The 27,643-nt window shown below is 41.6% G+C and overlaps 1 protein-coding gene across 1 annotated transcript in view; it reads left to right on the plus strand.

Annotated features, from left to right (window-relative positions):
• The window catches only part of fut8b (fucosyltransferase 8b (alpha (1,6) fucosyltransferase)), a 113,499-nt gene extending 91,696 nt beyond the window's left edge, over positions 1 to 21,803 (plus strand). Inside the window, exons 6-10 of the mRNA XM_074616704.1 lie at positions 1,187 to 1,424; positions 10,904 to 11,150; positions 18,672 to 18,848; positions 18,991 to 19,141; positions 20,114 to 21,803. Of these exons, the coding sequence (XP_074472805.1) occupies positions 1,187 to 1,424; positions 10,904 to 11,150; positions 18,672 to 18,848; positions 18,991 to 19,141; positions 20,114 to 20,452 (1,152 nt within the window). The 3' untranslated portion in view covers positions 20,453 to 21,803. The remainder of the gene's footprint in view (positions 1 to 1,186; positions 1,425 to 10,903; positions 11,151 to 18,671; positions 18,849 to 18,990; positions 19,142 to 20,113) is intronic.
• Positions 21,804 to 27,643: the final 5,840 nt, after the last annotated feature.

A 27,643-nucleotide genomic window follows, 5' to 3' on the forward strand; every position in this document is an offset into this window, starting at 1 on the left:
ATAGGATTATACTGTATGATATTAATATATATGAATCTTAATGTTGTGTTAAAGTTCATATTGCTGTTATTGTGTACTGTCTAAAATATTTAGACGAATTGTATTTTGATGCTTTGGCGACACTGTTCATGAAGGAGGTTGATCCAACCTTCCAAAGTGAAGCCAAAAAAAATCTCTATTTTTCATTGCCATGTTTTTTTTTTTCTTGTAAATTTACAATTTAATAATCCTGACAATTTTTGATTGTTTTTCTCGTAAATTTGCTGCTTTAATCTCGGAAATCTCTGAGTTTTTCCTCTGGATATTACCCCTCCTCCCAAAGGGGCAGTGAGTGAGAGAATGCAATAGCAACTAAAAAAAAAAGAGATTAAGGATGAAGAGATATTAAAGGATGATTTTCTGTCAACATATTCCAGGAAAAGAGCAAACCCAACGAGTTAGTCCATTTCTCAATAATTTACAACTGGCACTCAGCCCCGAGCCCATCGCTTCCTACTGAAGACGTAAATCTTAAAAAGCTATTCACAAATATGAATTTTTTTTTTTTTTGCTGTGGCTCAATAATTTCTAGCAGATGTTACTCAAACAGGAGTGAGTTGTGCATTTGCTATATTCACATATTAATATGCAGCACGGTGAACGTTGGTAAAACTCAAAAAGAACTACAGTGTCCATGTTCATAATATTGAAGAATACATGTCAGCTTGTGCAACGGTGTGGCTCATTGATGTATTTTTAATCCAACAATGGGGAAAACATCTATACAGTAGCAGCCTTTGACTACACAGATAATACTTCATACCATAAAATATATAAATACAGAACATCACCAGTTTATCCTTTAACAATAAGAAGGAAAGAGATGGAAAATACATAGTAAAAGAGGAATTTTCAACGCTGTCACGGAGAGAGAAGAAGAAGAGGAAAACAAGCTGGCAGGTAAAGAGAGAGAGAGAGAGAGAGAGAAAGAGAGAGAGAGAGAGAGAGAGAGGCCAACCGAGAAAAAAAGAGTGAACAGGAATGAAATTAGAGCGAAGTGGAGTATGAGACGGACAGGCGAAGGGAACAAAGAAAACAATATCAGCCATGTGTTATAACAAGTCAGAGAGCAGGGCTTTGAGAGATACAAGAAGAAGGTCAAGCAATAAAAAAACTGTTGAAACATTGCTTCCTCTCCTCCTCCCAGAACCCCCCAGACTGCAGTAAGGCGAGAAAGCTGGTGTGTAACATCAATAAGGGCTGTGGTTACGGCTGCCAGCTCCACCACGTCGTCTACTGCTTCATGATCGCTTATGGCACCCAGCGCACGCTCATCCTGGAGTCACACAACTGGCGCTACGCCCCCGGCGGCTGGGAGACCGTCTTCCTGCCCGTCAGTAACACCTGCACCGACCGCGCCGGGGCCACCACCGGACACTGGTCAGGTAGGTACACACACACACACACACACACACACATAGCAGTATCACTGTGAGCTACACACAGCCAATAACCTCAGTGCTGCCTGCAGACGACTGGTTGCTTAATAAACAAATGACCCCGGCTGTTTTTTGGTCTATCTCTGCTAAAAGACAGGGTCTGCCAGACCCCTGCTTTTGTGCAGCTACAGCGAAAACAAACTGTGAATTCCCTGGCTAAGCAGGACTGTGCAATTCCTGTTAAAGCACTTTGGCAGCAAACGTAGCAGCAGCAGGTTGCTGTTCAAAGGTTTCATTGCCAAGAAATGCTGTGCGACTTTATTTCAGCAGAGGAGGCTGGTATATAGAGGAAGAGGAGGATGCTGGGGCTTTGTCCTCCCTTAGGGCGGGACCGCTTATATCAATTTAATGTATTTTTTTTTTCATGCCAAAACATATATTATAAAGCAAATATTGTCATTGCGTTGGTCCAATGATAATTTCCAACGTATTGTATGTAAGTGTGATGAACTAGCAGTAAAGCGAGAGGTAGAAATATAACTGGTATTGCAACAAAAAATCCAGAACACGGTTGGCTTTATGGGAGTAACACTACTGCGCATAACCCTGGAAATAACCTGGAAGCTAGAAATCCAGTATCCAGCTCGTATAATATTTTGCTGATTAATACAGTAACATATTAGAAAATAAATTATAACGTGCAAATTGCAAACTACTTGTAAACACATGACTAAACTAGAAAAGGTGCACTCAGTAGAGTGCAGATCTCCGCCAGGTGTGTCTGCAACGACCACTGTTGTAATGTTTGATTGAAAGAATACAAGCCACAGTTGGCTAACCACCTCTTTAGACTAGACTATGTGTATCAGATGTGTTTTTCACTCACGCACGTCTCACACAACAGATACGCTCTCATTTTAATCTATGCAGCCGTCTGCACCGGCTTTGTGCAGGCGCATGTCTCAGCTCCCACGGGCGGTGGATCTCACGGGCGTAACCACGAATTGAAGCGTTAGTTCTTCAAGGCTATTTTTTCGACAATACGCATGTAAACGTGAGGTTGATGCCCGGTAAAAAGGCACAGAATAACTGTGTCTCTGGCTGCAGAGTGGTGGCGATGCAGTAGTGTGTGTAATTCCGTTAGCAGTTAGCTGATAGCCAAACACACCGTCCAAAACAATAAAACTGAGCAAACTGTTTTCCACCACCATGTCACACTTGTGGCTCCTACCGGCTGGGGGCTGGTTGAGAGTAGTGAGCGAGGAGTCAGCAGTCATCTGTCATCTGAACATCTATCTATCTAACAGGCAATACAAGGTGTTTTGAGAAAGTGTTAGTCACTGCAACCACGAGAGGTCGTCATTATCTCCTGGGGGAGATGAAAAAATTACATTTCATTAAGGCCTTTTCAACAGTCCAAATTTACTTTTTTCAGATTTACATTTCCCTTTTTTTACCGAGCAGTAGCTAGCTACAACGCAACAGTTAGTGGCCACCCCGAAGGACTATTAAGCTAATGGCGAAAATGGATTTGGACTGGGGGGTGGGGGAGGGACAGGGTCCATTATTTGTTAACTCCTTACATGTTTAATTTCCTGTACACTGATAATATCTTTCATTATGGACTATCCATGGCAACAGAAATTAATTTCAGCGATTATAGCAAATGTATGGAGACTTAACTGAGGAACACTGCATGTGTTTCTCTGTTGTAGATCCAGGTTGTTGCATACTGACTTAAGGGTCTTATATTTAAAGCTCAGAAAATCCACTTTTGACAACAACAAACCAGTGTTGAATGTGAAAACTGGGCTTGTTTTAACACATTAAAGTGAAAGTCTACTTGAATTGACAACACAAGTCCACTCCTCTACTCTTGAAGCAAGTGTTGTGTATAAATCAATCAAATATATCTAGTATTCAGCCATAAATATTACATTTTTGTATTTATTCATAAGAAAGATTACATATCTGCCCCCAAAAGGAGTGTAAACATCTATTCAAGGTCTTGATATGTAATTACCCTTCAAACTGAACTTCTTGGTTCATGTTCTCAACGATACCTGTAGAAACACCTCGACACCAACTAAGCCTTGTGGTGTTTGCCGGAGAGCTGTTGTTGGTCTAAACGCAGCTTTAATGATTCGTTGAGGTGAACCTTAAAAGGCTTGGGAGGCGATGATGTTCCTGATTTCACCAAATTTTCACCAATCCTATGAAATATCTCAACATCTACTGGCGCAGAATTTACTGCAGACATTCATAGTTCCCAGACGATGTCTCTCTATGACCTGAAAACATCAGCATTTTCATTTTGACCATGTTAGCATGCTGACGTTAGCGTTTAGCTCAAAGCACCGCCGTGCCTCAGTCCAGCCTCACTGAGCTGCTTTTTTTTTTTCTTGTTATTTATGTGTGTTATTAAAATGTATGAGCCCGTCATGGACCGTCCATAATGAGTTCATAAGGTAGTTCATATGTATACGTGGTAGCAGAATAGCTGAGACAGAAGATCGATGTGCTTGTTTGGGAGAGATGCGTCTCCTTACTAACGCACAGGCAGCAGAATCACTTATGAATAAGATTGCATATATAGGTGTGATTTTGATATTATTAATGTATAATCCTATAGTATAGGTGTTTAGCTGACAAAACCAAAGCATCAGAGACGATCTGAAGGGTTTTACTATGAGTCTATGCCTCCCTCTCTATCACGTTCCCTCTCATTGCTTTTCTTGTTCTCATCACTGCATCCTTTCAGCTCTATATTTCCCCTCCTATCGCTTCATTTGACTCGTGCTCTCCTGGGCTCTCCCTTCTTATCTCCTGGCTCTCCCAGCGCCTTCCCCCCTTTCTTATTCGCCTGCCTTTCATGTGTCCTTTTCCCACTATCTAATGTCTTTCGCTGGTGTCTGTCTGACAAACAGCCTCCTATAGATCCATATATGCCATCTGGGCTGCTCGCAGCCAACAGCTACCTCACTACAAACGCCACTGCCCAGGCCTTTCAGCGTTCTCAAATCCTATCCTTATAAAGTCTTGTAATGTTGCAGAGGCTGTATTTTTCTGTTGACCAAGCCGGCTAACAGGCCAGGCATAGCTAATGTAAGCCTGTTGGGTACTCGGCTACGCCCGTGGTCATGGCTGTTTTGTTAACAGTGCAGGTAAGAGCGTTCCTCGGGGGCGCTGGGCCACAAAGGGACGCTCAAACCTTGGATTAATAGGTAGATATACATTGAATGTCTCTAATTAAGTGGGATGTTTGCCCATGCCAGCATCTGAATGTACTGAATACTGATCTCTTGAAAACTTGCAATGGCGTCTGAATTTGCAAGTGCGATGTTCCAGTATATTATTGGCCTTTTATTCTCTGGTTAACCAGTGTTTCCATGCAAATGACTCCAGATGATAAAAGGTTTTGCATAGTTTCTTTATGACCGGGAGCTTTGCATCTTCAGGACGCCGTCATTCTCTAATTGTGTTAGACATCCGGTCTCAGCTGTATTTTGTGGTAAATGCCACCGATCCTTTGTAGTCACCTTCACTTAGAAATGTGATGAGCATCCTGCTTTGGGCTTTCTATACTTAGCCGTTCTTTGTATTGTTCGCCGAACCTCGTGTCTACGTGGGGGAAATTGACATTGTTGGTATTTTATGCAGCAGCCCCACCAGATTCCTCATTTATCTTTACATGGTTTCCCCCTTTCTCTTTTAAGTGTTTCCCCGAGGATGCGAGTCATTTATAGACCGGTAGGAGATGCATGGTATGTGCATCTGTGACAAAAATCAAAGATAGTGATACAGTCATTATGGGACCTGCTGTTTTCCTTCTCCTCAAATGGGAAAAAACAAAACAGTACAAGAAAATCCACATTTAAATACAAGTCATCATAACATAACAGAGTACGGTGATATGATTTACTTTGTGTCAGAAAAAGAGAAAATAGAATAATTGAGAGGATAAAACCAGTAGTATGTTGTTACAGGAAGGAAAAAATATAGATTTTATATAATTATCAGCCTCTCACCCAGAGGCCTATCCATCTCTTACGGCTAGATATTGGTTGACATGTTTTTTTATGCAAATTTTGAATATACAATACCCAATTTTGGTTCTCACTTTTCAATACCTTTACTTTTAAAAATATTTTTTCTATAAAACAATTTTAACCAAAGAAGCCAAAGTTTTCAAACCTTAAACTTTACCACCAGTTACCATAGTTTCACAAGCGTGTTGGAGAACTACGGCGGCCTTCAAGTAACGTAAAAATGAAAAAAGGCTCTCTCTACAGCCAGTGTTTGGCTCAACATGGCGGAGCAACATGGTGGACTCCTCCTCCGAAATGTTACACACTGTTCATTTATGTTGGCAAAATTGTGGTTTTAATTAGGAGCGATATATAATTTATATGCCTGGAGGTAACCTTACATGTGAAGGCGGACGCATGTGTGTACATATGTAAATGATATTGCTATATCTCTGCACTTTTTTTTCTTCTATTAACTTATTTGTTTATTTAATTTATTATTATTATTATTACTTTTTTTTCTTTGTATTTTTATTATAATTTTTTTAATTTTAATTTTATTCTATTATTTTTTTTTTTTTTTTTTTTTTTATTTTATTTCAATTTTGAATGCTGATGTTGTTTTTCTCTCATATATTTATTGTGTTTGTCTCTTAGCGCAACTACTTAAAAATTGGTTTATAAACTATTGTAACTACAAACTGTAAATTGCATATACGAAAAAAAAACTTGAAAAAATAAGTCTCAGGAGAGTTTTTGCAATGTAAAATTTGAGTCTGTAAATTTCGCAATTTACAGGCTCCCTTCTAGTCGGGATGCGGAAAATCAGGGCTTAAGTCGAGTAGAGTAAACTTGCTACAACCAAACTGCCAATCACTGGGCATTTTCATAATGTAGTAATCACATTTAGTACCAACTCCAAGGGACTGGAAGATCTTTACTCATTTGTTGTTTTTTGTTGTACAGTAGAACACTTTGTTCAAACTCTGTATAAGCTGAACCTGTTTGTCCTTCTGAACACCCACGCAGGTGTTTTCAGTTCTTCTGGTTGATTAGACCTCTGCTCAGGTTGAAGGTGGAATTCGGTCACAAATCTCCATCCACCAACAAGAATGATAAGAATGCCCAAACAGGTGCAATGAAAGCTGACAGGAGACTCAGGGAGATGTCAATACATTACAGTGAGAAGAGATCTAATCAACCAGATCAACTGGAAACACCTATGTGTTGGTGTTCATAGCTTTTAACGCAGGGTGCAGAACCCTCTGAACCTCCTCCACTGTCACCTCTCTGTTGTCAGTGTCATTCCTACGCCCAGACTGAGGTGTAGGCATTTGTGTTGTAGAGACTACAGGTAAAAGAAATGCACTGCACTTTATTTATAAGCTTCTGGTGCCTGTAATTTCAGAAATTGTACCGTCATCACCTATAATCATGACTTAAAGCATATCAGTATGTCATGTGGTACCCCGTTACAGTCATGAAGTCAAAACTGCAGCTACTGGTGACAAAGTTAAGAGTGAAAAACAACAACGTTACTGGGTGAGCGATCTAATCAACGTGAGCGTCAGAGTTTGGGTGTGTCCCGTTGTCACTCGTGGGAAAAGAGGCTGTAAAGACATTCTTATTGTCTGTGTTATTTATTGGTTTTGATGTGAATTATTCACACTCTACGGTGTTGACTTCATTAAGTCAGAAAGATTAGCGACGTGGTTTGATTTGAGTAAAACCTGATTCTGTTGAGCAGGTTCCTCAGGCGCGGCTCAACAATAAGGATTGCTCACTTGCCCGGGGGCAAGTATAATGCCACGTTGGGCTCGTAAATCTAACAACTTCCTGTTTCTTGTAGGTGGCACTATGACTAACGACGATAGCAATACTATTTAATTAGATTATAATTGTGTATTATGTATGAATCTTGATAAAGGTTGACCCACCTTGTCTCTCTGGACTGGATACTGGATACCAAAAAATACACACATATTGGTTCTGACACCAAAACAATACTTTAACAGCCGTACAAAAACCTTTGCCTCAATAAAACACTTTCTAAAATTGGCAAAAAAAATGTGTTTGTAGTTTGGAACTATGACTATAAATCTGAACAGACATTCAATACCAGTTTTTAGTACTTGACAATTTTAGATTCTCGGCGCTGTCGGTACCAAAAGAAAGCAATGAGCCCTTCTGTCTATTAAACCACTGGTGCATGTTGCTGTTTTACTACAACTTTAACGTCCAGTGGACAGCATGAGAGAGCTTACTGTAGCACAGGCCTGGTATAACACACTCAATTCTGAACACACACAAAAAGGGGGAAACTAGTCTTCTTGTGGAACAATGGTTCGTTGATCAAAGAGCTAATTTGCCAAAGAGAGTGTATTCCTTTGAGCTTCTCTGTAGAGATATTACTGCCTTATGAGTGAGTCTGAGAGCAGCGGGGGAAACATAATGTTCCCTGCCATGTAAAGACTGGGAACAAGAGTTGTCTAAGTTCATAAACTCTGTCTCAAATGTATTATGAATGGAGCGGTTTTTGTGTCTGGATGGTGTCACTCATGCCTCTCCAGTTTCATGTTAATCTTATGCAATATTTATTAGGCTCAGTGTGCATCATAGGTTTAAAAGTACAGCGTCAGTGCAGAACCTATATGCTTTACCGTCATACAGGAAATACATGCAGATGCTTTGGAGTTGAGATGAAATTTAAAAAAGCTTTGTGATCTAATTAAGTAGCTGTGGGAGGCAGACGTACTGCATCTCTGTACATTCGTGCCAGGAAGTGCAGGCCTCAAAAATATGCCCATTCCCCCTTATGTGAATCATGCCAACGCTGTTATATAAGCAAAGACGGGCCTGGGAATATTTTTTCTGTTCAATATTTAATGCTCCTACCAATTTATATTCAGTTCACGCTCCGGCATACGCACACATAAATTGAAGCTTCTGTTTTCTGTCCTTGTTTTTCACGTGGTTTTTTTTTTTTTTTGTATGTACCCTTTCTCTGAAAGGCCATTTTTAATGACTCATTATGCCATTTATTTGGAAGTGTGTTGTGGATGTGTTTGCAGCTGTATTAGGGGCCCGTCTGTGGCAGTTAGGGAAGCCACTTCGCTCCGACAGAACACGGGCCTCAAACTTGTTTTTGTGTAAATCAGGGGGTTTACACACGCACACACACACACACACACACACACACACACACACACACACACACACACACAGACAAAAAAAAAACTCCTCGGGTTTTAAGACTGAAAGAGAGTGAAGGTTTTGTCTGCCAGGCATATCCCTTCTGGTGCGATGAGATTAGCCGGGGCTCTTTGTGAGTGTCTGTGTGCGTTTGTGTGTGTGTGTGAATGCACTGTCTTTTTATTGTTGCTTTATTTTGATCCCTGTTTGTTGTCAGAGGTGGATCACCTTGTTTTCCCTCTGATCGCGAGACCCTCGTTTAGCATGTTCACGCGTGTTTTCATGTACATTTCTGTGCATGCTTGTAAGCGTGTATTTTCCACCTTTGTTCACACATGCAGGTGTGATGTATGTGTGTGTATGGAGGTCTGGTAGTGCCCAGAGAGGTGACCTTCGTAATCAGCCCGGCTCAACCCTCTGCTCAGGGCGTCTGCCAAGCAGGACTCAGCCTACAGGGGCCAATGCAAGACCACCAGCCCCCCCCCCCCCCCCCCCCTACCCCCTTTCAACCCCTCCAATCCAGGTCCTCACAGCAGCCCCTGGCCCTACACAGCCTTGATAGAAAGGAACTTACCTTGGCCTTTAGGCAAGGACAGGCAAAGAGCAGCTGTCAATCACAAAAGCTGGACTCACCGGTGGTTGGGGGATTTGGATTAATACTGGAAACTGAACAGGAATTAATATAATAAGGCTGAAGAATAATAATGCTGAAATCACTGCATCACAACAGAATATTTTCTTTTTGACAGAGTAACATGAAGTACAGTAGTTATTTCAGTAAAAATAAAAAGACAGTGAAAGGCTCAGTGAACCCTGACAGACAGAAAGCTATGCTGACAACTTGCTGATGCCTCCAAACTCCATATACTTAAAAAAAGAAGAGAATAAAAGGTGCAAATTAGTCTAACAGTTAAATCTGATTTCCATCACAACTGAAAATGAGTCTGTGTCTTGCAAGTCAGTTTTATTTACATACAGTAGCCGAAAAAAGGGCTTTACAATCTGTACATCATGCCGCTCCCCTCACTCTATCCATAAAACCTCGGTTTTGATAAGGAACGCCACTAAACCGTTTTAACTTGAGCAGCGCTGAAACGTTTTAGTCAATCTGCAGAAAATAATACGCCAACAATTTGGATAATCCATTAATCACTTAAGCTATTTATCAACCAAACATGCCAAAACATTTGCTGGTTTCAGCTCTTCAAATATGAACATTTGCTGCTTTTCTCTGTGTTGTATCGTTGCAAACGGAACATCTTTGGGTTTTGGATTGTTGGCCGGACAAAACAAAACAAAGCAATTTGAAGACATTACTTTGGGCTCTGGGAATGTGTGATGAGCATTTGTCTCTAGTTTCTGATATTTTATGGATTAAAGGTCCCATATCGTGCTCATTTCCATGTTCATACTTGTATTTTATGTTTCTACTAGAACATGTTTACATGCTTTACTGTTAAAAAAAAACGTTATTTTCCCCATTCTGTGTCTGAATATACCTGTTTTTACCTTCTGTCTGAAACGCTCCGTTTTATCACATTTCAACAGAAATACGTTGCTAGGCAACAGCTTGGATCCATGTTTACTTCCTGTCAGCTGACGTCATTCACATACACTGCAACCGGAAATAAACAGGGACACATTTGGAATGTTTACGTTTAAAACTGTGTAATAGTCTATAAATTGTATATTTTATGACATCACAAATGGACAGAAATACTGACTCATTTAAAGGCACAGTTTCTGAATACGGGCTGTGTGTATTTCTCCGTAGATTGAGCGTTTCGATACTTTCACAGTATTTATGTATGGGATAATGTACAGCGAGCCGGTCATTGTCATTGTGAAATAAACCCTGACAGGGTTTATTTCACAACACTTATTACACGGCTACTTACTTAAGAAATCAATAATTTGACTCAAAAACGGTCCGCCAGAGTCTGACATCAGAACTACATCCATAGCAACGGTCTGTTATACATAGCAACAGTCTGCTATAAAGAAATAACAGACTGTAGAACGCCGTGATTGACCAATCAGAATCAAGTATTCAACAAAGCCATGAAATAGCACTTAGACCTGCTTTATAATAAAAAACACATGAAAATGTCACTTTTGAATAGAGAAAAAGAACGTTTGTATTAATGATGATGAACATAATTAATAGCTCCAGTCGTAAATTTTGAGCTGTGCTGTCCAAAATGTTGATTAATTATTGAATATCGAGTGTCTGATACTCAACATGCTCCTCTTTGTACCTTCCAGGAGAGGCCCACGATAAGGACGTCCAGGTCGTGGAGCTGCCTATAGTGGACAGTCTCCACCCTCGGCCCCCCTACCTGCCCCTGGCGATCCCCGAGGACCTTGCCCCTCGCCTGCACCGCCTGCACGGCGACCCCTCCGTCTGGTGGGTGTCCCAGTTCGTCAAGTACCTGGTGCGACCGCAGACGTGGCTGGAGAAGGAGATCCAGCAGACCACCGCCAAGCTGGGCTTCAAACACCCCATCATCGGGTAAGGACACTCACCCACCTCTTCTCCGTGTGTGTGGCTTTGTTTCCTCCTTCTTTCTCTGGTATATAAACACTTCAATAATAATGACTTTGTTACTGTAGCATATCTGTACAATAAAGTTTACAAAGTGCTTCACAATCAGAGCGAACAGAAGGCATAGGAAGAAAAACAAAGACGTAGCCGTGAGGGCTGTGGTGGAATACAAACACTGCTTTGGGTGAGGTTAATATGAGGTTAATACAATATTATTAAAAGTAGCTCAGTTTGACGGTAGTGTTTTGTTTTCTAACTTTATTTATCCTTAGAAGGCTTTTGCTTTTTCATTACTTCCCTGTTTCACAGCTATATTATATACTATATTCATGCAAATCAACTTGTTCAAAGAGATTTCATCACTCTGTGCTCATCACTCTGTTCGTTCTTGGTCTGATTCTGCCTTGTTTCATGTATTAATGTCCTCATGAGGGTTTTTAGCCTCCCAAGTCATTTAATGCTGAAGACCTCCTGATCCGATATTGTTGCTAAAGCGATTAAAGAGCTGAAAAGTAAAAGCATCTCTGACAGATTTTAAAATCAGTAAAAACCTGAACAAGACAAGGAAAGAGAAGCATATAACACCATTAATAGCCGCATTAAAAATTAATAGCCTGGCAGCTTTTCTTTTATCTTCAATAGTCTTTGTTGATAAAAGGATTCTATATTTTTCTTTTTGTCAACAAATCCCATGAAAAGACCAAAAACAACAAAGACTATCTTCCACTAACAAGTGTTGTCTGTGTGGCCAAAACCTGATATATCTATTCCTCTGTGCCACAGAGCTCCACTGTTGTCCAAAAACTTGCTCTGGGTAACATGTTCTTTTATTACAAGGAACATGAACACTGTAGTTAATTTTGAGTTGATCCAACATACACCATGCTGGTGCCATAAATACTCACCAGTATTAATCCTCGGCTGAAAAACTGCAGCGGCCAGCTGTTTAGGAAATGATTTAGTAATTTTTTTTAAAATGAAACTATATATTTGAGACCTGTTTTTAAAGACGTGTGATTATAGTAGGGACAAACAGATTAACACGTTGTTGTTTGCTGCTGCGTGTCTGCTGCTGCTGTCAGCCCTTTCTTTCTACATAGAGTTTGCCTTTCATGATGGCCATTTCATTTCATTATAAATGTCATTTATATTTATTTTAGACAGAGAAAGGTAAAGAACCGTGTGGTAATTTGTAAATAATAGTAATAATCGACAATTAAAACCCAGTACTTTATTCATTCATGGAGCCGTGCAAGTCACTGCATGTTCTACAACACTGTCCTGCAGATATTTCAGAATAAAAGCCTTGTGTTAACAAATGAAGGAATTCTGTCCACAGGAAGAAAAAAAAACACTTGAGGGCTTTTATTTTGACATGAAAGCAGGAAGTGTTGATTTAAACCCCGTAATTTATTCATTCATGGAGCCGTGCAAGCAACTGCATGTTCTACAACACTATCCTGCAAATATTTCAGAACAAAAGCCTTGTGTTAACAAATGAAGGTATTCTGTCCACAGAAAAAAAGGCTTTTATTTTGACATGAAAGCAGGAAGGAAAAATAAGTCTTTACTTTTTTTCATCTCCGTAGCATTTTCTACAGATATTTAGACATTGAAACTGTAGTAATGTTGCTGGTATGATGTCAATATACAGTCAATAGATCACTTTCACTGTCTGTTGCAGTGTGGCTGCTCTAACCTGTTAACACGAACACCAAAATAAAAAAACAACAGGTAACGCAGCCGCCACGCGCTCCTGGCGTTCCCTGTGTGGACGATGCTGGTGATACCACGCTAGCAGCGGCTCTCTGTGAGGCACCTAGATATTTTATACTTTTCATGAAACTTGGCATAAATGTAGAAGATGAGACGATACCAACCGTTTCCAAATATGCTATTATTATCAGGTCTGATTTCAGTCTTTTATTTTGTCTTGCCTTTGGTTGTGACTACTTAGTTTTGTGTCTCTTTGAGAGACTCTGCTCTCGCTATATATATACTGTATATATACTGTATGCCATTTTTTATAGCAGCTTCTAAGAAATGGGTCGGACGTGTTTAGCTGTTTATTTACTTGTTTATATTTCTGTCAGGCGAAGGAACATTCATGTGCCGTTTGCCAGCCTCTCTGAAATATCTCCACCAGTATTTTTGCAGCACTTAAACAATAATGCTCTGCAGTTGTTTTAACCTACTTGGTCTAGCAGAATGATTAAATGAATTTACCATATTAGGACAATGTCAGTCGTGGTGAAGTATGTGAAATGACTTTGAGATACTTTGCTGAGATTGTCTAAAGTTTGTGCACCGTCCCACAAGGCTGATTCCACCTGCCTGCTAAAGGAAGCGGTTTAAAACAAACCCTAAGAGTTATATTCTAATAGTTTGTGAAGTCAGCCTGGTTTAGTTCTGTCACCCCCCAACATACCTCTCTCATCCATATGTTCATAGTCTCAGTGCCGGCTCCTCGCCCTTCATAACTCCTCTTTTCCTCACCTTCTTCTTTACGTTTCGCTGCGAGCGATCGTCGCCGCTCTTCCTCACTTTTTTCTGTCCTGCTCTGCTTAGTTCTCACCCCCTCTTGTTCCTCTTTTCTCTTCTCTTTGGTTTTTACCTCTCTACCTTTCATCACCCCGGCAGCCGTCGTCTCTTTCCCATTTTTTTCCCTCTTTTTTTCTGTGACTCATCCCAACTTTTTCAGTCTCCCCGTCCTCTCACATCGTCTCATTTGTGTTCGTCGCTCCGTCTTCATTTGTTCATCCCGCTTCGAGATTTTTCAAATTTTCTGTATTTCACACTCACCTCTCCCTCACGTTCCCCGGGCGCACTTCCCTACCCACAATTCCCTCGCTCTCCTAGTTTTACACACATCTCTATCAGGGTTCTTTGTGTTTCCCGCTGCATACGCTCGTATATCCCCTCGCTGGGGAGAGGCTTATTGAAATGATGTGCCGGGTAGAACAAAGTTTCCCCCGTCCCTTCTCAGCTCTTGATACATCCACTCCACTCTGCACTGATGTTGCAACAAAGTGCCTGTGTGCGTCTATCAGCACTGTGGGAGAAGGCGATATGTGTGTATGGAAAAGTGAGGGTGTGGGGGGGGTGTGGGATGTGAGATGTAAAAGTGGGGCTGAAAGAGAGCCATAATGTCAGTGCCAGTGAAAGGCGAGAGGGTGGGAGCGATGGGAGTTGCATGGGCTGATGGAAAGAGTACCAGGAGAGATAGAAAGGCAGCTTGTCCCAAGAGCACCCAGCAACCGCCAGCCGACCCCCACCAGCACCGTCACCACCACCACCAGCACCACCACCCACTCTCTCCCCGAGGCTCCCTTAGGACGCGAGCTGCAGGAAGGCTGGAAGCCACCGACTAAAAGCAGCTATCAGCACAGCTCCTCCACCATCCGGCCACCATTTAATGCTTCCTAATGGTAGTAAGGCTGGTCAGATAGAGAGAGAGAGAGAGAGAGAGATGAGGGTCACTGCTTCTACTACTGCAGATACCAGAGGAGCCTTATCGCCATGGCAATGTGGTTACCTAGAGATGGATTTACTGTTTATATCGTTTATAATATCTTGTTTCAGGTCTGCTCTATATGAATAAGGCTTACAATACATTGTTTGTGTGTGTGTGTGTGTGTGTGTGTGTGTGTGTGTGTGTGTGTGTGTGTGTGTGTTGTGTGTGTGTGTGTGTGTGTGTGTGTGTGTGTGTGTGTGTGTGTGTGTGTGTGTGTGTGTGTGTGTGTGTATATATATAGGAGAGAAACCAGCGCAACATTAAATGGCAACAAAACTGCATTTTAGTAGATTACAGCACTCCTGTAATGCACTGCAGAAGGATTTATGTTTTTTATTTTTGTAATGGTTATGTACTGAGGCGGGTCACACAGATACTGATATTGAAAAGATGCAGCTTTTTATATTGTAGACTGTTGTAGTCTAATTTTGGAAACACTTTCTAAAAATGAAACGACAGTGACATAATGGGGGTATAAAACAAACGATCTGTTGATCTTTACGAATCAAGACTCCTTAGTCCAACAATGGTATATACAGTGTATATATATATATATATAGATATATATATATATATATAGCAGCAACTGTACTTCAGGCATTCCTACATAATCAGCAACTAATTTGCATTTTCACTATATTTACTAACTTTCTATTAATTTTATAAGATTTTCTGAGCTGTTGCACGTATGCAAGAGAGCCTAATTTACAATAAACTACAGTCGTTGACATTTTCATAACAAATATGGGTGCACAGGGACAATAAAAAAAAAAATGTTTAAATCGATCAGCTACTTTACAAATAATCCAGGTACGTTTTGATCAAAATCAGTAAATGGATATCGTAGTATTTACATCTGCTGCAGTTGTATTGTTCTGAAAAATAATTAACTGCCGAGACAAGCTGTAAATACAACACTGACCTTTAGAGTTGATGAACATACTTTGCGATTTCAGAGCAAAACAAAGCAGCTGCCTGCTGCATGTGGAGAGAGTGAGAGTGAACCACAACAGTGTAGTTTAGGGCCGTACAACTAGTCATTTGATCCATTGTTAATATAAAATATTGATCAGTGCAGCTTTAACTTGACATTGGCATGTTTCACAAAATGATCACAGATCTCTACTTCCACTAAATTGGATTTACATGATACTTAATCACAAGTGGAGAACAAGTTTGTCATCTGTTATTGTGCATTGTTCTGGAGGCTCGTGGCCTAACACCTTAAAACACACTCAATGTTTCCCTTTACATCTGTAATTAGAAACAGTGAAGGTAAATCTAAAGAACAACTTTGACATTGTTTTTGACATGTTGTAAGCATTGATTCTACAGCAGAAGTATGGATGTAATATGGTAATATCTTCTCTAGAGGCAGCCGACAGGGATCCAGAGGTCATTGTCAAACAAATCATGTATTCAGTCTATATGTTATTGTCAGAATCAGCACTGGCTGTGTCTCGTGTGGGCGTGCTTGATGTCTCTAATGTATGCTTTTACGCCCACCGTGAGGATTGCCCTGCTTTACCAGCCGGCACTGTATGAATAGAATACAGAGAAATGAATTGAATTATTGTGGCGGCGGCGGTGTGGGAGAGTTCTGGGGAGGCGAGGGAGGGAGGGAGGAGACGGCTAAGAGCTGAGCAATGCCTCAGTGTGGCCTCTGCTGCTCCGACGGCGAGATACAAAGAGAGTTCACAGGAACAAAAAACAGGAGACATGAAAGACGCGAGGGAGCAGGAGAGACGGAGCCGGATAAAGGAGGGAGTCAAGACCTCCGTCCGATCAGAGAGACACCGAATAAAAGGCTCCGACACTCCATTCTTTGGGTTTTATTTGTAAATAAAGGCGACCATCCCCGAGTCACTGATTGATCAGTGGCCAGAGGTAGAAATTAGCTACAGCCTGTTTGTTCTCTCTCTCCCCCTGACTCTTTCTTCTTTAAACCTCATTCTTATAAAAGAGCTAGAGGCAGCCTGGAGGTCAGAGAATTGGTTTAAATCCCTAAAGCAACTGGGTAAATCCTAAACGGGTGAAAGTAAAAGACTAATATTCTTCACCGGGGCGTCTTTAAAAAAAGGTTTCTTGACCCCAGATGTTCCAGCGGTGCTGCTCCTCGGCAGACAGCGGATCGTACCGGGCAGCTCCCAGGTGGAGCCGTGGGGGGAAAGTGTACATGTTCGCTCAATTTGTGAAGCGAAGGTTGAAAAACGTCTCTTAGATTTTGGAATTGAATTTGCTCCTCAAGGCCAGGAGTCAGCATGCAGATGCGGCCGGCTAGTTTTGTAATTGAATAGGTTAAAATAGTGTTTCAGCTTTTGAGGGATGCTTCTGTGTCGGGAGAGGAAATGTTTCCAATCTCGCTCGTCTTTTGTTCTGTTTACGAGCTGTGCTCTTTTCCTCTCTCATGCACAGCCGGTGACAGAAGTCTCTCTTTGTCCTTGCTTACTGCAAGCGCTGACAAGAACACTGAAAAATACAGTTATGTTGGGTATTTCGCTGTCTGTCAATTTTCCTGTCTCACTCTATTCCTTAAACTTCCTCTCTCTCGCTCTCTCTCTCTCTCTCTCTCTGTCACCGTTCGCCTTTTTCGTTTTCTTTTCTTTGGTCCCATCATTTTTTTGTTTGCGTTTATAGCAACAATGGAAAGATTTCTAAGGTATGCCATTCAAGTTGAAGTTGCCGTTTTTTTTGTACAACACATGAACAACGTCAACAACAAAAACAGACTGTTGAGTTAAAACTAGGTCCTCTCAACAAGGACAAAGAAAACTAAATGAAATACTTACAGAACTATGATTTGCTGAATTCCTCAGATCAAGATGTTTTTAATTATCCTGTAGATGAAATGGTCGATGCCTTCAACAGTGAATTGGCTGACACACAATACAGTAGCTTCGATGACAACTAAAAAAAAGCGAGGCCTTGGATGAACAAAGATATTGTGCATTAAAGCGGCCTTGAAGGAAAGCTGAAAGAACATGGAGGAAAACTAAGAGACAAAGGGCTGTCAATCAATTAAAATAGTTAATTGTGATTAATCGCAAATTAATCACACATTCTTTATCTGTTCAAAATGTACCTTAAAGGGAGATTTGTCAAGTATTTAATACTCTTATCAACATGGTAGTGGGCAAATATGCTGCTTTATGCAAATGCATGTATATATTTATTATTGGAAATCAATTAACAACACAAAACAATGACAGATATTGTCCAGAAACCCTCACAGGTACTGCATTTAACATAGAAACATGGCAAACTGCAGCCCAACAGGCAACAACAGCTGTCAGTGTGTCAGTGTGCTGACTTGACTATGTCTTGCCCCAAACTGCATATGATTATCATAAAGTGGGCATGTCTGTAAAGGGGAGACTCGTGGGTACCCATAGAACACATTTACATTCACATATCTGGAGGTCAGAGGTCAAGGGACCCCTTTGAAAATGGCCATGACAGTTTTTCCTCGCCAAAATATGTCATAAGTTTGGAGCGTTATTTAACCTCCTTCTACTATGACATGGTTGGTACAAATGGATTCCTTTGATTTTTTAGTTTCATATGATGCCAGTATCTGTACTCTAGTTTCAATCTGGTTTTAGCTCCGACTACATGGCAGAAACTGCCTGAGTCTAAAATAGTAAATGATCTCAGACGTGCGTCTGACTTGAATCAAGTGTCAATCCTTTTAGATCTGAGCTCAGCATTTGACACCATCGACTACACTGCTTTAATCAATCATCTTGAAAGATGGGTCGGTCCCTCTGACAGCGCTTTAAACTGGTTTCGATCTTACACAACTGGTAGAAACTTCTGGGTTAATCTGGGTGATCATGTATCCGTGAAGCATGACTTGCACGAGAAAGCTGTCTTGGTCTCTTGCTGTTTTCCCTAAAGAACAGCTTCTCAGTTACAGCAGTTGTAATACTAGTCTGTAACCCTGTCTGTCTGTCTGTCTGTCTGTCTGTCTGCAGAGTCCATGTGAGGAGGACAGATAAAGTGGGGACGGAGGCGGCCTTCCACCCCATCGAGGAGTACATGCTGCATGTGGAGGAGCAGTTCCAACATCTGGCCAGACGCGTCCACATCGACAAGAAGCGAGTTTACCTGGCAACCGACGATCCGTCCCTGCTGCAGGAAGCCAAGACCAAGTCAGTGTCCGCCAGTGTGTGTGTGTGTGTGTGTGTGTGTGTGTGTTGATGTGAGTCTGTCCAACGGGTGAATGTGTTCCATATCAATTTGACTTTCTCTTGTCTTGTCTTCATCTGACTCCTGACTCTTTGTCCCCTCCAGGTATCCAGAATACGAGTTCATCAGTGATAACTCCATCTCGTGGTCGGCGGGCCTTCACAACCGCTACACCGAGAACTCGCTGAGAGGAGTCATCCTGGACATCCACTTCCTGTCTCAGACCGACTTCCTGGTCTGCACCTTCTCCTCACAGGTCAGTAGTGCACATGTCGGGACAGTGTGTATGAAGTTGTTCATTCTTGGTTTTTGTGTTTTTGATACTAAAGTTTGGGATAGATTTGATGTTGGGATTAACGCAGTACAAACTAATATGGAGAGCTGATTGGACTTTTGATGTGCGCCTGCTAGTAGACAGGGAAGAACGGAAGTGGAATACGATTAAGAATTTTTGGATATAGATAGAAAAAAAAGCATTTTTTGTTGTTGTCCATATATTATCTATATTTCATCATATTCCATTTCTGCTAATAGAACCCCTGAAATGTTACACACTGGTCCTTTAACAGTACTAATAAGTAAAAAAAAGTAAATTATAGTTCATGAAAAAGGATAACCAAGTAACAAAGATAACCTTTAATTAATAGCACACTTAAAAACAAAACAGGCCTTGATAATATTATTAATTATGAGCAGCGCTTTAGAAAAACTGATGAAGGTTTTGTGTTAAAACGGGACTGTTAGAAAAAGACAATCACCACTTGATGTTTCCAGTTTTGTCACAAGGCAAACAGGAACCTTTGTGCTAATCACAATCATGTGATTGTCAACAACCTCATTGTCCTCATTTTCACTCACATGATTCACAGCCCATTTATTACGGCTTTGACATTACAATGGCATTTGTCATCCATTATTTCTGATCATCTCAGCCGCTAAAGTGCCGTTTTATAGAGAGTTTAAAACGCGGAGTCGACGGGCTTCCTGCCAGCCCTAAAAATAAAGTGTGAGCCTCATATTTCCTGTTCACACTCTGCGTTTTAATAGACCACACGAAAGGATCGGAGCGGAATGAGACGCTTAGCACGTTTTATCCCTCTTTTACCGGGGCTCAAAAGTATATCTCTTACAGTGAGAAGTCCTTTTGTCCCTCTACCAGCGTCTTCTCTCGCCTCTGCAGCTTTATATAAATGTATATTTATATAGATGTGATGGTTGTGTTTCTCAGGTTTGCCGTGTGGCCTACGAGATTATGCAGACGCTGCATCCAGATGCTTCCTCCTTCTTCTACTCCCTGGACGACATCTACTACTTTGGAGGTCAAAACGCCCACAACCAGATCGCCGTCTACCCCCACCAGCCGCGCAACAGCGAGGACATCCCCCTGGAGCCCGGAGACGTGATCGGCGTGGCCGGCAACCACTGGGACGGATACTCCAAAGGCATCAACCGCAAACTGGGCCGCACCGGCCTCTACCCTTCCTACAAGGTCAAAGAGAAAATCGAGACCGTGAAGTACCCGACGTACCCGGAGGCGGACAAACTGCTGAACTCTCAGAAGAAGTAAAAAGAAGAAATGAATTTAAAAAAAAAATAATAAGAGGAGGAACACGCAGACTCCGATTCCAGGGAAGGAGAGGCTGCTTTTGTACAGAAGAGAGAGAGGCGTACTTAGTGCGCTAAGCTGGGAAGAAAAGAAGAAGCCTGTACCCAGGGGTGATGGGGATGAGAATGAGAATGCACTCTTGTGTGTGTTTATGTGAGAAAGCGTGTGAGTGTGCGAATGTGTGTAAATGCCTGTGCATATGTCAGGATCATGGAAGACTTGCACCCTACCACCACTACTCCCCCTGCCCGGCGCTCTGACGCCGGCTCTGTAGAGATGTAGATTGATTTTAAATAAAGCAAGAAAAACAATTAAAATCTACACAACTGACCGAGCTCGCTCTCCTCCGAGACTGGGACTACTACTAAGACTCCCCCAGAGAGAGCTTCGAATCGATGACTGAAACACAAAACAAAAAAAAAGATGACAAACTGGAAAAAAAAGTGATTTTTATTTAATTCTTTTCAGTGGGTTTTTTGATTCTAATCTTGCCTTTCTTTTTCCTTTTCTCCTGTTTTTTGTTTACTGAATGTACTGTATCCTCTTCTTGCCATGCTCACCCCCTCCTCCTCCTCCTCCTCCTCCTCCTCCTCTTCCTCCTCTTCCTCCTGCTCCACTCACTGTACTTCCTCCATCTCGTCTCTCCACGTGCAATTAATTTTAAAATACCATATTGTGCTTTTATCGAGTGTTTTTAAACGGTCTTAATTTGGTGCGTATGGGGCTTGTGCATTGTATACTGTACAGTGTGTGTGTGTGTGTGGACGGATGCGTGATCAAGCGTGCCTGTGTGTGTGTGTGTGTGTCTAAGGGGCCATGTCACGACCTGGTGCCTGATTAACGGTGAGCAGTGTGTGTGTGTTTTTATCTCCGGCTTTTCCTCCTGACTGAATCGTGTTTGTGTGGCCGGCCGGCGGGAGGCTGGCGGCGACGACGGCGGTGGGCGGTGGGGGTCTGTCCTCAGCTCCCCCCCTCAGCACTTGGAACAACTCCAGCCACTCACGCTGGTGACCTCTCGTGAACAATGGTAAGATTATGTGGTGAACTCATGGTGAACGCACACAGACACAGGAGCCGTCCCCGAGGCTCACCAAAAAGAAGCACTCCACTGAGATAATGTCCTTTTTTTTAAAGACATCTCTTCTGTCCATCTGTTTGTTTGTTTTTTTACTTTTGCTGTTTTAAAAATAAATGAGAAAAATATGTTTAAAAATGATAATATCAAACTCATCATGAAGGCTTTTTTTTTTCATAACTTATGTTCTTGGGCATTGTCTTTGATAACCACAGATCGAATAAACTTGAGAAACCATTTTTTTCCCCCTGATTCTCTTCACCATCTGCTCCTCCTTTGCTCTTAACCAGGCGACACCTGCTCGTTCAATCAGCCTCAACATGCTTCAACGTTACACACTTTCCAAACTGGGAATCAAGGCTTGCTGCTTTTTTTATATATATATATTTGAAGAGTTCATTTCCTGAAGGGTATCCATCTATTTCTGAAGAGTGAAAGTCATTACCTGAAGTTCATCTTTTGATATCTCCATAAAAAAAAAAAAAAGGAGGACCCTGCCTCTGAAAATCAGTTTATCGCGTCCCAGGATTAGAGCTCCACTCCCACCTTCAAAAGTAGGTAGTTTGTTTTATAAATCATTCAGCGAGAGTGTGAATCCATTTTCGAGTCATTACGGAGCAAAAAAACTCTGTCTTTGATTTTCCATTTCAAGCTGAAGAGCGAGATCAGTTCCTTCAACAGAGACATCACCGTCCTTCATTTCAAATATTCCTTGTGACAGCGACATTACATTTCTGCCCCAAATAAGCAAACACTTCTCCCCGCGGAGCCGTAGACTTCCTGCTCTCGTCTGGTGTCCTACTTCCTGCTTCCTGAATCGTTTATGATCTCGTTGCGTGTGTCTTATTTATGGGCTGTCTTGTTACGTTCTTACTGAGGGGGCTCTGGGAGTTTCATTACAGATCCCTCTTTAATTTCGACGCTGATCTGCACGCTTCATTGGACGCCCATAAGGAAAGCCGCGGCGCCGGTAGCGGAGATGAGCTTTTGGGTGTGTGTGTGTGTGTGCGAGGGAGAATAATAGTTTTATTGGGTTCTTTTTTTCCCCGCTGCCTGACAACAATCCGCAACCAATTTAGCCCCGCGTTGACAAAGCGTTCACGATGCACATGCAGCGTGCAGCAGTTCATTGAACGTCTCTCTTCACTGGGAAAGAGTCCCTCGTGGGCTTTATAAGCGCACACGCTAACTGGAGGGCACTTTAATTAAAATGCACTCGTCGCTGTCACAGTGGCCTGTAACAGTCGTTTAAGAGAGACGTTAGTTCAGTTAATTATTCTGTTAATTGGACTCGGCTCCTGATAGAGAGCATTCTGGGTTGTTGTTTTTTAGCAGGCGGGTTTCTTTCTCTGCATTCGTGGTCTAATTGTTGCGGCGCTCGTTGAGAGCAGAGAGAGAGAGAGGCCATTTGCAGGCCTCCCACATGAAGGTGTGTGTTGAAAGGGAACCTGTCTCATCTGAGTGCCTCATCCATTTACAAACGCAGGTGTTAACAGATTACTTTTTTTTCAAGTCTGCCTGAAAGCAATACTCACATGGCCATACTGTTTCCTGCAAGATCCAACAGTGTTTCCTTGCTGAGCTGCAGTGGAGGGATAGTGTGAACCAACGAGGGGGTTTTGCACTAGCAGGACTGAGAGTCTACAGCCATGTAGGCAGCTCTATGTACTCTGGCACGGTGGTGCTTTGAGCTAAGTACTAACATCAACATGGTAACACAGAGACACCTCGAACATGCTGATGTTTACCAGGTAATAATCACTTAGTTCTCCATCTTAGCGTGTTTGAGTTAGGGCTAGGTATCGACCACAATAACTCAGTACCAAGTGGTATCAAAACTTCTCCATGTTCTTTGATTTAATGCAACGTGTGATTGGCACACTATCGCAGCAGCTACAACCCATGCAGGGTTGTGTCTAGAAGGTAACCCGCAAATTGAGAAAACTTGCAAACTCTTGCAAAAACTCTCGTGAGACTCGCTGCTAGATGACCTATCCTAACCTTAACTATTCAAGGTCGATGCCTAACCTTAACCATCTCGCAAGAGTTTTGCAATTTGCGTGTTACCTTCTAGACACATCCCCCATACAGGATATGAATGCAGTGCAGAGGGGCGGCGAGTAGCTAGCCAGTGGGGCACAAACACAGCTTCCCTTCACATGATGGGTAACGAATGAAGTACTCTACTGGTATCTGGGTCACTTTAAGGGCACTGGTATTGGTACTGGTATTGTAATTTTTTTAAACGATACCCAGCCCAAGTTAGAATTCTAACATTTGCTAATTGGCACTAAACACAAAGTACAGCTGAGGCTGATGGGAATTTGATTTAATTGTTTGGTAAATAGAAGTTATCCTTGAATATCGTTGCAAATTTCATAGCAATCCATCCAATAGTTGATGAGATATTTTACTCTGAATCACAAATGTCAGCCTCGTGGTGGCGCTAGAGGATCACCAAGGTCAGTAGGATTCATCCTCTGGGCACAATGAATGTCTGTACAAAATGTCATGGCAATCCACGCCATAGGTGTTGAGATATTTCCGTCTCAACCAAAGTGGTGGACAGACTGACAATGCCATCCGTAAAGCTGTAAAGGCGAACTTTGCAAAATACACATTTGATTTGAATAAAGCAAACTGAAGCCTGATACTCAACTTGGCTTCGGCTGACTTCAAAACTTTTGCATAGATTGAAGACTTCCACTGGAATCACCTCTCGGCCAGTATGAACAACAGCTCTCTCAATACACATCTGGCCATGTGTGAGTGTTGCTTTAAGACAAAACAACTGTGAAGCTGTCCTTTAATGCTCCAAGAACATGGACCGAGATTTCAATGTGTCCGTGTAAGTCTGATGGAATTCATATTATATAGAGATAAGTGGGAACGCCGTCGCCTTGTGGAATTCTAATCTTGTAAAGGGCAGCTGAATTAATTCTGACTGACTCATGAAAAAGGGAGAGGAAATGGAAATGATTATTGTAGTCCCGGCCGGCTCCAATCAGCACTCTGTTGGCGCAGCAGTAACAAGTGCGGTCTGCCCTACGGTACCTGGCCCACATCAAAGCTGAGGGGACGAACTCCAACAAGAAACTGTCGGCTTTTCACGAGGCAAAGAAGATAGAAGCCGTGTAAATCTGTCTCCTCTTAACCTTAAATCAACTCTGCAAATCGGCCGCCGTTTGGCTTGTTTTATTAGCCCAGTATTTTTAATCCCACCTGTTATCTCGACTCACTATAAACGTGATTCTATAAACCTGGTTCTTGGCACGGAGCGGGGCCAACTTAAGCCGCCGAGAAGTACTTCATTACTCAGAGGAACTAAGGCGTTTTGTTTGGCACCACGTACTGTACTGTGATCCCTGCTGTGAATCCAGTAAATCAGTGTTTGTAATGGAGTGCCGACGCACCGGAGGACTTTATTGTTATTTGGAAAAAAGAACCATTTGCTACCACATCACCTCTTAATGAATGAAATAAAGAATATGCTTCATGCAGCAGGTTTAACGCTTCAACCACTCCGCTCTCCGTTTGGAGGTGGATGTCTGCCCGAATTAATTTGACTGTTAGACCCTTGCAGTGTATTTGGACATACAGTTTTCAAGAATATATTCCATTGTCGGACTGCCAGACTGCTGTGATTGTACCTTATATTTTTTATCTTTCAGTTGTATACTCAATACGCAATACATCAGACCGGCAAATACAGGTACTTGGCAAAAAGTCCCCCCTTTTAGGGGAAAGAAAACCAAAGATCCCATACACTCGAGTCCCCATCTCTGCTAAAAAGTGGGCTACAAATAGAGAGTATACCTAGAGTATAAAAACTATTAAACTAGTGGTTTACTGAGAATAAACATTAAAGAGTACTTTCATAAACTAAAAAGTGGACTACAAGCATCAGTATACTTATAGTATAGTTGCAGTACGAAATAAAACTTAGGTGTAAACTAGTTGTGTACTTAAAGTTTACTTTTCTTACACTTAAAGTACACTTAAAAGTAAACTTATAAACTAAAAAGTGGGCCAATTTATTCCCAAGAAGTATAAGTAGTACACTTACGTTTAGAAGTTAATTCATATATTTGAGCTAAGTTACTAAAAATATAATTACAATGTTTACACAGTTAATTATTTACATATTTATGTTTACAAGATTATTATTTACATATTTACATGTTCAAATATTTACAGCAGCATCTTTGAAATAGTTCTAATAATATCTGGAATCTGCCTGTAAGTATCTTCCTGAGATTGACCTTTAGTCCAGGTCCTTCTGGCCTCTGATTGGTTAGTAATACGACATGTGAGTTAGGAACAAGGAAGTGTTGTTGTTGTTGTTGTTGTGAAACAGATGAAATGGGAAGAACAGTTAATGGCTGTTTAAAAAGTTATCCGTCTCCATCCTGCATGTTTATTCTCCTGAAGAGTGATCCACCACCACACAACCAACCCTCACGTTACATTAGTATACTTGTTACTGTACATACTTGGGAAATATATACTTGACCTTTACTTAAGTATACTTCATAATATAAACTTTCAATAGCATTCATTAGATCTCGCTCCCTAGAGGGCGCTGCTAAAATATGTTGGGACTGACATTTTCAGGTTTGGGGTCAGAGGTCAGGCTCACTCAGGAGTAAGACACTTGACAATGAGGTGAGAGGACTTTTAGTGTGTTTCATGTCAAAATGTAAATATCTCCTGTGTTTCTCTTCGAGGCTTTTACACAACGGGTTTATAATAAAGAAGCTATGTGGAGCTTAGCTGCTGGCAAAAAATCCCAGTTGGGGGATTCTTGTCACATTGTCTTCGGCGTTGGTTTGACACATATGACTGATAATGAGTGACTGACTTAAGGATGAGTTGAGTATTATTATATAAGGATTTAAAATGCACTTATAGAAATGATTTCTCCTGTTTATGTTCTCTTGAATCAGACGATGTGTCAGGTTGTTGCATTTCAAATGAAAGTGTGAAGACCAGCCCCGTTCTCCCCTACATGTTTCTATTCATGTAACACAGGTACTCTTGTACCAGCAGTCCATACAAGTTCTACATATTGCTCTCATCCGGCGAGCATAACAGCAGGTGATAGAATGTTTAATTTGTGTTGAGCTTATTGTGCAGGTTTTGGTCTGCGTGGAAGTTGTTGACAGTTTCATGAGGAACACAGCTGGCCTCGGCGCTCTGTGATGTCACACAGATAATGGAGCCGCCGCAGACACTCGACTCTCTGCAGCTTCCTTTGTTGTAAAGCAGACAAAGCGCTTTGTGTCACCAGCCTGATGAAGAGCAAGTGTGTTATTAGCACTGTGACTATGATGTCACAATAATGCATATTAATGCATGGTAATGATGGCGGTGAATGGAGTATTGTGATGTGATGTTTTAAAGGACAATTGTGGTTTGTTATGAAGCGTAAGATCTTATTTTCATAGTTTTGTCAATCAGTAATTGTTGAGATGTGAGGGATGTGTCTCAGTTATTTAGGTTTAGTAGTAGCCTATTTCTCTTTAACATTAGATATTTATGACCAAACAGAAATCAAATGGTAGTCACCAAACAGCTCAGCAACTCATCAGGTTCTGATTTAATGTTGTTAAACTCTGATTGGTGCACGGAAGAATGTGAATGTGACACTTCAAACCACAGATTGTATATATAGATGGACGACGCATCTCTACTTCCTCCCACTGTACAAAAGTGAAGCCAAAATATCCCGGATACGGGAGCTGAATGGGGTGACTTGATCCCAACAAACCAGATGTGTGACAAAGAGTATGTTTGTGTGGGACAATGTGGGACAATGTGGGACACGTTACAGCCTTCCCTGCTTTCTTCACAGCCGTTGGATTAAAGCCAGATTTCTAAAAAAGCGTCTGTCCTGCAGTGGTTTGACTCTGGAAAACTAAAAATGTGGGACATCGTCTCAATATGTGGGGAAGCAGTAACAACTGGGATAAAAATGCTGTGCAGTCCCTCGTAAAGTGGGACTCCTGGTCACCTTAGAGCTGACATCTTTAGATTTGACGTCATTTGGAGCCAGAGCTGGTACAGTAGTGATCGGG

The sequence above is a fragment of the Sebastes fasciatus genome, chromosome 18, assembly GCF_043250625.1.
Source record: "Sebastes fasciatus isolate fSebFas1 chromosome 18, fSebFas1.pri, whole genome shotgun sequence".
In the NCBI taxonomy this organism is placed as follows: Eukaryota; Metazoa; Chordata; class Actinopteri; order Perciformes; family Sebastidae; genus Sebastes; species Sebastes fasciatus.